General features: G+C 21.6%; 1 protein-coding gene across 1 annotated transcript in view; it reads left to right on the top strand.

The window, feature by feature from the left end:
- LOC112596778 (neurexin-1) overlaps window positions 1-13,110 on the top strand; it is a 233,155-nt gene that overhangs the window by 202,893 nt on the left and 17,152 nt on the right. The window contains exons 10-11 of the mRNA XM_025342563.1: window positions 10,942-11,049; window positions 12,519-12,717. Coding sequence (XP_025198348.1) covers window positions 10,942-11,049; window positions 12,519-12,717 — 307 coding nt within the window. The remainder of the gene's footprint in view (window positions 1-10,941; window positions 11,050-12,518; window positions 12,718-13,110) is intronic.

Genomic DNA, 13,110 nt, shown 5'->3' on the forward strand with positions numbered 1-13,110 from the left:
TAAGATTCATATTTTTGTAGCAAAGTGAAACTACATCATTCCTCATTATTAGTATAATTAAAATTACCTTTAATGAAATGATTAATTACGTACGTACCTTTATTCTCCGTAACTATAAAAGCGTATATGAATAAAATGAATCACATAACTTACCTAAGATATCTAAATATTCATTTAAAAAAAGTATATATTTATACCTAAAGACTAAAATGTACCTACTTTATAAATATTAATTAAATTAATTAATTTTAACATATTAATGTAATACATGTACTACGAACATTTAGTTATATTTGTTATAAATTATAACTACGTTATGAGAAACACTAACCTTATTTTTGAATGTTTCATTATTGTTATGATAAGTGTCTATTAATTTACAACATAAGTTATTTTTATCTTTTAGACACTCAACACCTGCGGGTTTGAGTACCTATAGTAAAATAATGATAGATTATAGTTTTAGTATAAGTTAAATATGAATTATATTATTTAAATTTGGTTGAAAAAAAAATAATAATAATAAAACACTTTAAATATTAATCTGTTATAAATAATTCAGAATATTTAGATAAATAAAACGGCAAGTAATAATATTGTAAAATCACTTAAGTTACACATATTATACAATGTAAAATGTATGCATTTTCCATATTTTATTATGCAGTTTAGTATTATTTTTTTTTTTTTTTTTTAATGCATTAGCCTACAATAGTTATAATGCTAAGCACAGTGATTTTAATACATATTTAAGACAGTATGTCAAAAACCACTACAGCAGTGACGGTGGCAGCTGTCACTAATTGTTCAGAAACTTTTAAAGCTTATGTTCATTCATTATTGATTGGGGCAACGTTATTAAAGAACCATCCATTGTCGCCATCCGTCTCATACATATATATATTATCCTTCATTTTATCGTTGTTCTATAAACTAACGAGGAATAAAGGTATTCCCAATAAATTAAAGAAGTTTTGAGCTATTTTGAAATGATCACATTTTTTTCTGACTTTATATTACGACTCAAATATTTGTTTAACCCGAGTTTATTAACACAAATGATATATTTCTTCTTGAATTAATTACATTGACCTAAACATAAAACTAAATTATCCAATGTAAAATGTAAGTATTTAAGGAAATGTATTTATTTATTTATTATTGTTAAATTCAATAAATTTATAAAATTTTAATATTATTAGTCACAGTTAAAACTAATATTTTCATAAATATACTTGTCGAAGTACCAATATCATTTTTAATTTTTTTCTTATAACGTTTCATGAAAAATAATAATTCTAAAATAATTTTAAGTTTCTAAACATATATTTAGATTCATTATATCTCCATTGTTTCCATCTGAAGTTACAGGTACAATAGATTGTTTATTGGGTTAACTAGGACGTGGATATTATTTGGAATACTATTATTTATTTATTTTATTTATTAAAAAATATTTACTTTATTTATAAAAAAATGTATATATATTTAACAGTTTTAAATCCAATTTAATTTTATAAAAGTGAGTATATAGTAAAAGAATAAATTTAGATATTTTAGGAATATATGGATATAAAATAAATGTTTAGATATCTAATACAAAAAGTTAATGTGGATAATAATAATAATAATTATTATTATTATTATTATTATTATTATTATTATTATTATAAATAATAAAACACGGTATATAATTTGGTAATACATTAAAATTATATAAAACCACATATTTTTATAATATTACTACTACTATAAAACATTTTTAAACGAATAGAATTATCTGATGACATTAACATATATGATAATTAAAAAGTAATATTTTTTATAAGAAAATTTAATTATTGCCTCTAGTGTTCTTTAAAATTGTTTTAAAATTAAGTCTTTCTAATAAGGGCTACAATCTATTTCATCACTAAGCAGTTTAAATTTTTACGGAAGTAATATCAAAAACTCTAATACTTTATCATAACTAAAATAAGATTATATTTCATAAAAAAAAAAAAAAAAACGAAATTCACGTTATTCACGAAATAATCAGCTTGTAATATTACAGTCCTAATGAAAAAACCACACATTTATCGTGAATTATTTAAATACATTAAATTGCTACCATTATAAAACAGAAGAATTTTCAAATATTTAACTCTGACAAAAGTTATAAAAATAAAACAACTATAATAGAAACAAAAAGAACTAGAACAGGTAGTAAATTTAGCACAAGCAGTTTTTTAAGTTTAAAATAATGGTGTATTTGACATACACAAATCTACACAATATGTTATCATAATGAATTTACATAATATGTATTATAAAAATGTATCAGACCATAATAATAATAATTTGGAGTATATAAAAGAAAATCGTTGAGCAATTTTTTTCTTAAGTTTATTGTTTAAGTTACGTTTAGAAATTGGAAGTTAAGCATGACGCATCAGTGAGTCTTATAAGTTATAGAAGTTTTGTAATAGCAAGAGTATTAAAATGATTTTAAAGAACTTTTGATTTAATAATTGGTAGTGTCACGTACTTTGACAACAAAATATAATACAGGTACAAAAGCTTACACGTTTCAATTCACATAAAGGAAAGAAAGTTAAAGTTATTATACATGCAAGAGAATTAGGATACGCATTAATGCGGAATCATATTTTAAGCCGATCAACAACAATATAAGTAATAAGTAATAAGTAATTATTTTTTTATATTTTAAAATAAATTGTATATAAGCGTGAATAACTATGTAGTATTTTTTATACAACAAATTCAACTGCACATATTGAAGTTCAAAAAATTTAGGCGTAGAATGTACATTGTTCAAGCGTCAAAAAAAGATTTAATATACATGATTTATGAAAACACAACGCATGCCGTTTGGCCATCAAAGATTGTTACCAAACGATTAAGAAACTACCTATATAGGACAGCCCAAAATAAGCATATTTAGACATTTTGATATTTTATAAACTTTTCTACCAGTTAGAATCAGAAATCAAATTGTTGATTTTTAAAATATTTTTCAATAAAATAATTTGATTCAAAGTACTTTTCAACCATAAAAAATGGAATTCAGTTAAATATTCTAGTACTTAAAATTATTTTGATAAATTTTAAAATATTTATAAGTTTACAATATAACTTTAAAATGTATTTAGTACGTATATTTTAATTGTATTCATAAGAATTTTATTTTATTCCTGATAGAATGAAAATACGCAATTAACAAATTATAAATGTAAAATTTAATCACATAGTTAATTTTGTTTCTTTTTGTTAAATTAATATATAATTTTCAATTATCTACAAAAATTAGTTAGAAATTTTTTACTCAAATATCAAACGATTTCTGTATTTTAAATGTTGTATTATGGTAAATACAACTGTATAAGATCTTTAAGATGACTATCATGATGAATTATTTCTAGTTTGTTACTCGGGAGAAATATTAGCTGACATTACTTAAGAGCTAACACACTAAGCAGTAACATGTCATTAGTGTAGCAATTTCCTTTGTTCTCATCATAGCTATATTTGGTAATATTATCCTACTTAACTTTCCAGTACGCTTAACGTAGTCCTTTAATATCAATATCAAACTTAAGGTATTTCCTGTAAATCCTGTTAGCAAGAAGAGTAATTTTAGTTTTTCAAAATTTGCTATAAATTAATATTTATCAACAAAATACCTGAGTGCCTAAATATATTTATGCATATACACTTAGGTAATCCATCATAAATATATATATATATAAATAAATAATACTATAGATCCTCCACAGTGTTGCCCACGAAAAATTAAATGACACTAGTGATTTACCCTGTCTTAAACTCCACACATATTTTTAACACATTCCTAACTTGGTGGACTTACAAAATTAAAATAAAGAAATACAGATCTAAAATCATATTCAATAAAAATAACTATCTTAATGTCTGTAATTAATGGCAATCCTATTTATACAAAAATATTAGATTTAAGTTTATTGAAACTAAATCCTTATGTAAACCTATATTTAAAATACAATGTTTTCAAAATATTTTCTTGTTTCATATCTAGAACATCAGGAGAACCATTAATCTAGATTTCAAATGCGTATTTTTTGTCATTTTTTTAAAAGTAACGAACAACAATAATTGTGAGTGATATTTGGCTTTTATGTATTAAATAGATTGACAATGTTTTCAAAAAAAAATTAATTAACTAAAACTAATAATACTACTAATGTTATTATGAAATAACTAGATATTTTAAAAATCTTAAAATATTATCTATGTATAAAAAGAAGACTTTTTGTATTTTCACATATCATACTAGTAAGACGTAAAACAACAAACTATATTGAATGAATATTTTTGATTTCAATTTGGCTAAAATAACTTATTTTTTAAAAGTTTCTTATATTCAGTGTCTTTTTTTTGAAAGTTTTGAACTATGGTGAAAATGTATTGTAAACAGTTTTAATTTTATTTTCATGTACTAATTAAAATTAAAAGTAACTAAAAATTAATTATATTAGAAAATTAAAATAATGAATAAAGTAATTTAATAAAATATATTTAATAGAAAATGACTTCCTATACAGTAAAAGAATTGATACCAAATAAAAATATGTTTAGATAAATAAAACATGTAACTCAATATGCTGATTATAAAGAACCGTATACAATAGTTTATCCATTCTGCTGTATTATAACTTCTATTGTGCATTGCTATTTTATACCATAACGTGCCTATGTACAAACTGAATACTCGTGTATAATACATATGTAGACCAAACAAAATTAGATTACATGATTTTATTAACATTAATTTATTCTATATTTGTAATTTGAGCTCTCTTTTATTACTTTTCTAATTTTAAGGTCGTAAAATTATAAATTTTTTCTTAATAATCTGTAGAGAATTATGTGAACTCTGCAGATCTTGCTTTAAATTCCCATAGCGGTAGTAATATAAAACATTTATATAAAATGATAACATATTTTTCTACATCATAATGTTAAATATAACAGAATTAATTTTTAGTTATATATGTTTGTGACTTTCAGTATTTTTATATTCATAATTGCAATAATTATACATTTATTAGAGTGATTGGTTCGTACGATCGTAGAAAAAATCTGAATGCTTAAAATCGTAATGCAATGAAAGCCTTGAGAGTTTACTTTGTCATTGAGACAAAATAAACACTGTAATGGATGTGTTAAATTTTAATTAATAGATAAATCATTATATACGATAAAAAGCATTTGTGAATTAAGATTGTGTAACTTTTTAAAAAACCAATTTTATCAAACAATTATTTTAATAATAATATTATAACTTTAACATATTATGTTCGTATTTTTTTTAGTTTCCTAAAAAACTTCAGAAGGACAGATAATTTTAAATTTTAACCTTTTCAAAAAACCTATTATATCTAATTCATTACAATAAATCCCTATCAAAGTTGATAATGAAAAAAGTTTTTTTACTAAAAAAATAAAAAATGTCCTTAAACACGAAAATAAAATAATAAAAAATACATTATTTTAGAATAAATACGCTTCAAATAAAAACGGTAATCAATTTTTAATAAATTATTTATGATATGTTATTATTTAATGAGGATTATTTTGCTATCAAGGGAATTTGTTAAATTAATTTTATTCTAGGTGAACGGCTGATACTTAATTGTTCACCCGTGTATACCTGATGATTAGTGAATACTGGATTTGTTTGTATGTGTGCGAGTGTGAACTCCACAAATTTCAGTAAATAATTATTGATATTTTGAAGCTGTACAATTAGCTGCTAAATTTTCATATAGTGGTGTGTTATTTCAAGTAGTTGAAAACAGTTAAACCAGAAACAAAAAATCAGACTGTGGATATAATGTAGTTACAACTATCTAAAATCGACATATTCGACAGACCTATTGTAGAACATTAGCAAATCATGTTTAATTATTCTGCTTTATATCTATTTAAATTTTCAATAACTTCGACGTTCTTAACCTTAAAGTTATAATCTACCCACTGTCTGATTCTCAATCTATGGTTTTCGTTTCTATGTATCTTGTTGCAATAACGATATTCCATCACAGATGGTAAAAGGAAACAAATAAAACAACCTATAACATACATAAATAGGTTTTTTAAGTATTTTGAAAAAAACTGTTTACTAATTTTTATTGCACATCAATCTACATGATTAAATCAATTTTTTTTAAACACGACGTATCATAACGCTCTAACATTTAGGTTGATTGATTTTATAATTATTTGTCTTTAAAATAATTAAAGTAGAAACAAATTGTGATACGAATTTCTGTAATCAACATGTATTTTTCCATAGCTTTTAAATTCTAAGTGGAGAAAAAAAAATTATGTATTGATTATACAATGAAGTATTATTTTTTGTACCAGAAAACCCTATATATAGTTGAATAAATTGCTTTGATTCTAAATTTCAATATCTTTTTAGTAGTAAAAGATGTGCATCTAAAATAACTGCTATTTTAATTATTTTGCTAGAGTTCAAGAATATTATTTATAAAAACTTGACATTTTTAATGTTTATTATTATGTTTCATACATACAATAATATTTTTAAAGCATTCTTTAATAACAATATAAATATATTAGAAACTGCTTTCGCTCAGAATCCTCTTTTGTACGTAATGATTGATCATTGAATACAAATTCAACATATACCCACATTACAATTACTTACTCAATGGTAAAGTTCACTCATCGCCTACTGAACAACAAAGCAATTATATACTTCCCTCTTTTAACCTTTTAAAATGTATTATTTACTTAAGGAATTTTATTTTTAAGATATTATTATTAAACTATAACACGCTTAATGTTATTTCCTTATAAATTAACTTTTAATAATAAAAGTTGAACTTTAAATAGTTAATCAGTTTAAATTACGTTAACTTGCTAATAAACTTCAAAACTTGAGAGGTTTAACTGTTTGTTGAAATAACTTAGCTTTTTTAGTTGATTTAAATATAATCTATTAGGTTAATATACCTATACCTACCAATAAAAACTTTTTTTAAATATTTGGTTTTGATTATTGTATACAATAGTTACTAAATATACACGATTTTTAATAAAAATAATTTTTTACTATAACAATAGTAATAATTTTTTAATTTTTTAAATATTTTGTCGTAAAATTATATAAGGTAACTATATTTAGACACAGAATATTCTTTAAAAAATAGTTTGATTTATTTAAACTGATTTTATAAAATATTTTTTTACCATATCAACTTAACAAATTAAATATATTATTTGTATACTCATTTATTCTGTAACTATTAACTTCTAACTTCTTTGTTGCTCACCAAACTTATCTTTATTAGAGTTGATTATTGTCATTAACTTGTTCGCTTTTGGTCATAATAGTTAACTATATAAATATCAGTTTTATAAATCTTAAACATTTAATTTATTTATATTTATATATTTATTTAATTAATATAAAATTCTGAATATTAATTTTAAATTTAAGATGAACAAAACTATCGTTTTTTCAATAGTACTTTACATAATTGTATTAAGTTAACTACAGGAATTAAATAACATATAAAATGTATTCATCATAAATTCGTAATATTATATAAGAACTTTTAATTTCTTGTATTTAATTTTAAATTTTTGTGCTAATTTATCGATGGTTAAATTTTAATTATCATATTGGCTATATAGCATTTTATATCAAGGTATTTTATTTTTATTTTTTACTGTATAATTAATTATTTATTATTAGAATTTACAGAGAAAATTATTTTCACATAATTGATATTAGTCCATTGGATAATAAATAAAGACTAGGTAGTAAATGTTAACTTTGTTATTACTTAGATACATGATTGCATTTTTATTAAAAAAATCAATAATTAAACCAATATAAATGTATTGTTGTAATTTATATAATATGCATTAAATAACCGTATAAAAAAAAAAAATTATATGACTATATTGTATAATCTATTATTTTATTTAAGAATTACTGTATAGATTGAATTATAATAGTTTCCAGGTGATAGGTCTTTGTTTTTTTGATAATATTTTTATCTAGTTCTTACCCGCGTTGCATTTATTGATACATGTTTGTCTATGCAGTTTTACTCCTAATTTTTAATATAATTTATTAAAATTAAATGTGTTTATTTAAATTATAAATTTAATTGAGCAACTAAATTTTTTAAACCTGAGAATGAGATAAATTATGACTCCGTGAAAAAAAAAATAAAAATATTGATTGTATCTAAATGTTATAACTTATTTTAGTAATATACTATTTTAATATTTAATAATCGTTTCTTTTTGTAAATGAAAACAGAAAATCATATCAAAGTTTTGCTTCACCAATTAGTTAAAAATTTACTATAAAACATATAATATTATGAACGAAAATTAGTAATTAAAATGTAATGTTGAAATAATAGTATACAACATTAAAATAAATAATGAGTACTTTTTAATTAATATAAAATTATCAAGTCATTTCGTTAATAATGAAAAAAATGTATATATTTTATATATTGAATGTTTTTCCAGTTCAAAATAAAATCCTAAGATGACATTGATTACATTATTGTTCAAGTAATTTCTCATAGATATTATTTGAAATTAATTATGTTTAAAATCTTATTTGATATGATCACAGTTACAACGATAAGTTTGATATAATTATAATAAGGAACAGTGTACATTTATATTCTGTTTACGAAAACCAAAAATCGACTAATGGTATTGAACTTTGGGAAAACTTTGTATTTACAGTTACAATTGTTTACGTAAAGTTTTCTGGTCATATCATTGTAAAGATCTTTAAAGAATTATTGCTTATTCGACAAACCAACTTTATTATTAAGATTAATAAAGATAAATAAAAATTAATCTCTTCCCAGTCTATCTTTAGCCCCGGGGATTTAGTGTATTCATAGTAGAAGTTTCAGACATTTACGTAGTTGGTGATTCTAAATAAATATTGTTTCGTATATTATTATTTCCTTCTTATTTTCGTTTTGTTCAATGTTTCTATTTCTTATTTATTCACCTGTTCAATACATTTCTTTATTTAATTAAATTTCTTTTCATTCGTTTTGGATTTCGAAGATATTTTTTACATTTCACATCACGTACGAACATATATTGAGAGTACCCAATCGTAGGAATAAAAATAGAATTTCCTGCTAAAATATTTTCCCTCTTTTTGACTATCAAAATGATTTATCAGAGAGATATATATATTTTAATACTGCACGACTTACAAGTTCAAAATTTCTTTTATTTCAAATGTTTTATTATCTTCAGTTACTCTTAATTCTTAATAAACCGTAAATATTTACAATGCAAATACCATGTTTTCAGTTTTAAAATTTCAACGTGTCAATATTTGTATTGTTAGAGTGCATCAAATGATACATAAAAAAAAAAAAAAATTCACCAATCTTGCATATAGTTAATTAACTAACTACTTCCTTAAATACAATTTCAACTGAACATATAAATGTTTAAATATTACTAATTAATATGCACACTAACAAAAAATTACTTGACGATATTCTAAAAAACAAATACTAACAGATACTATGAAAAATGTATCGGCATAGTAATTTATTTAAACATTTTTAAACAGTATTTCTCATTTTTATTGACTGCATTCTTACGAAAGTGACTCAAAATAACAATATATTTCAAACGATACAATCATAAATTATAATTGGCTCACTTTCATACTTTAGTAATATGAAAAGAATAGGTTTAAGATATATATATAATACAATTTGTAGACATTTTGTTCTTTATGCAACATAAAGAATAAAAGTTGTATGTATTATACAATATGAATATATACGCATAACTATTAGTTAATATTAATCAAAAAAAAAAAAATAAAATATATTAATCTAAACCACTCTAATTTTACATATTATCATTTTTTCTTATTTTAAGAAATCAAATAAATTTTATGTTCATTTTAAACATCTGTTTTAATTCTATAGTTTTATTCAAAAATTCTAATTTAAATAATATTTCTACCAAGTCGTTTAAAAAAGAAAATACAATTAATTTAATTTTTATAAACACATTTTTCACTGTTAAGTTTTACCTGAGAACAATAGTTTTATGAGTAGCATAACTACAGTGTCTCCAAAACTAAAAACTCAAAAACTTACTTATGTACAGGCGAATATTTTACAGCAAATTAAAATACCTTTATTAATTATTAAATATTAACTAAAAATTTATACGTATAAATAAGAAAAAGGAAAAATAGAAATCATAACTGTTGTTGTGGTTCTGAATAAATTTTAATCATAACTCACAGGTATTTATTATTTTTAAATGTCTAATAGAGTTATATAATTATGAATTTAAAGATTAATAGTTATTTTAATTGCATTTAAAAATACAATTTTAATTATTATAGTCAATATAATTTTTACATCGCATTCAATTATTCAAAGGAGGTTCAAAAATGTATGCACTTTATATTCATTTATATAAATTTGTAACAATAAAAAATAGGAAAATATTTTGTTATTATGTTAACATTATAATTATAATATTAAAATTAATAAAATACAATAAAATTACTTTTCAAATAATTTGTTCAACAAAAAATGTATTCTACAATAAACAATTGGACAAATGAAAATATATTTTGTAGTTTAACTAAAAAATGATTTAATATCTAATTAAATAACATCATTTCATTTGTAATCGGTATCTGTGTTAATTTCTACATGGATAAATATAATATATGAATATCTACGCGAGTTAAATGTTTATTTTTACTTAAATTTATTGAATATAAATTAAATCTATTTAAATCTACTTTCTATAAAATGAACTTAGAAATTTTTTAAAGTTCATATATTATTTATATCATTGTTTTATACGATATAGTTTAATATTTATGTTTGTTTTTAGATGTTGCCTAATTGGGACGGTACAACCAGTGGTTCGATTTCAGTAAAGTTTAAGACCAATGAGCCAGATGGTCTATTATTTTTCAGCAGAGGTCAAACTGAACATACCGTAAGTAAATTTAATAATGGCATAACAGAAATACATATTTAGTCAAAATTGACATATTTTAATAAGCTGTGTTTATTTTTATAAAAACTAATCTATTATCACGGTCATTAAAAATATAAATTTCAAATAACTGTACAGACGTAATTTAAACATCTGATTTTAAAAAAGTTATTTTTTTTTAAGAAAACCAACTTTTCTAAGTTTTGAAAAAATAATTAACATTATTGATTAATAATAAATTAATAAATTAAATTATTTTCAAAAATAAATAATATATTGCAATGTTTGCATTTTTACAAAGTATCATTTTTTTCACTTTAAATTGTTGAGTTTCATAAATTTTCTATTAAATCCTTTCAATCACTGATTATAATGTAAATTTTCTCAGTTAATTTTATTCTATAGGTGCATTTTATATTTAATGTACTAGATAGTTGAAAAAAATAATATATATCTACATTATTAATAAACCTAATATTCGATAGTTATCCAAAAATAAAATATTACTTAGAAATATTCAATTATATGCTTATAGTCTGCCACCCCGCAAAATCATTTTTTTATATACTTAAAATAATTTACCATTTAATTCAATTATAACACATCCCCAATAAGAATTTCAGTATTCAATAAAGATTTATACTCAATGTAACATTAAGTTACAACAAAGTAAATCCTTTGTTTTTTTATCCATAAGTACTTAAAATTATACTTCATAAATAATATTAACTATTAGTAATTATTACCTACTAATTATATTTTATTTTTCAATATTATGTAAATAAAACAATAAATATTGATAAACCACAATTATATAAAATTACACATAACAGTGAAATTTAATAACATTATATTTATAGTCATTTATGATTAGCTTATAATAATTTAAACAAATTATATACATATATTTTACATTTCCTTCGGTGTATATAAAAATTGTATCAGAGCTTACATTGACCAGTTAGTATATATTAAATGATAATACCAAGACTTTTTTATAAATTGATAGAAAATTATTAATTATTTTAAAATATAATCTTTATTATATTAAATTCAAAAAATATGCGTGAATATCAATATTATAGTGACTTATGTATATAACACATCATTCTTACATTAATGTGATTTTTAATAACTAGATTTATAAATTTACAGAGTTACGTTTGAAGTTTTCAGTCAAAATATTTTACTAAGATTAATACTTTATATAAAAGTTATAGCTAAACTTACTTGTCTAGGCATTTATCAAATAAAACGTATTAAATTAATTTACTTATACTTAAATGAGTAAAACTATCTACTTATTGAGTAATCACAACTTCAATACTTACATCATAATATGATTTTTACTAATAACAATTTAATAACTCTCAAATTTTAAATTTATAATATAAATCTTAAAACAATGGGCTTGTGATACATCTTATTTTCTACTACTTCTTGTGGTTTAAAATCTAATTTATTTCTAGTCTGGTATTTATGCGGTTGAAATGGTTGACGGACGACTTTACGTGTATTTGGACTTGGGCGCTGGCGGCACTCGTGCTGAAGTGAGTTCAGAAAAGACTAAAATAAACGACGGTCAATGGCACGAATTTTCGATATGGCGCAATGACAGAGATATACACTGCACCGTAGACGATTACTCTTCAGATTTTACAACAAACGGTAAGATACAATTTATTGTCACATCGTAAAAATATTTAATTTAGAATAATAAGAACATTATCATTCCTATAGAAATTTAGTTCAAATAGAGTTTTTGTCAAAAGGTATTCACAAATCTTTGAGATCTTAACCCCTCCATTTGATTTATTTTATGATTAACCATAATAAATTATTTAAGTTCTCTACACCACAAATTACTATATTGGAATCTAGATAAAGAAAATTTGTTAAATAAAATTAATATTTATTATGACTTATGAGTAATGTTTTCGTACACTATACAAATAGTTTAAATGATTTTTGTAGTTCTTGTTATAAATGTGTAGTTAGATCTTTGTCCTTAATTTAACATAGTTGAACTAAAAATGTGGTTGAAATCGTATATAGGGTAGT

Source organism: Melanaphis sacchari, unplaced genomic scaffold (assembly GCF_002803265.2).
Source record: "Melanaphis sacchari strain LSU unplaced genomic scaffold, SCAv2.0 Contig34_pilon_pilon, whole genome shotgun sequence".
NCBI lineage: Eukaryota > Metazoa > Arthropoda > Insecta > Hemiptera > Aphididae > Melanaphis > Melanaphis sacchari.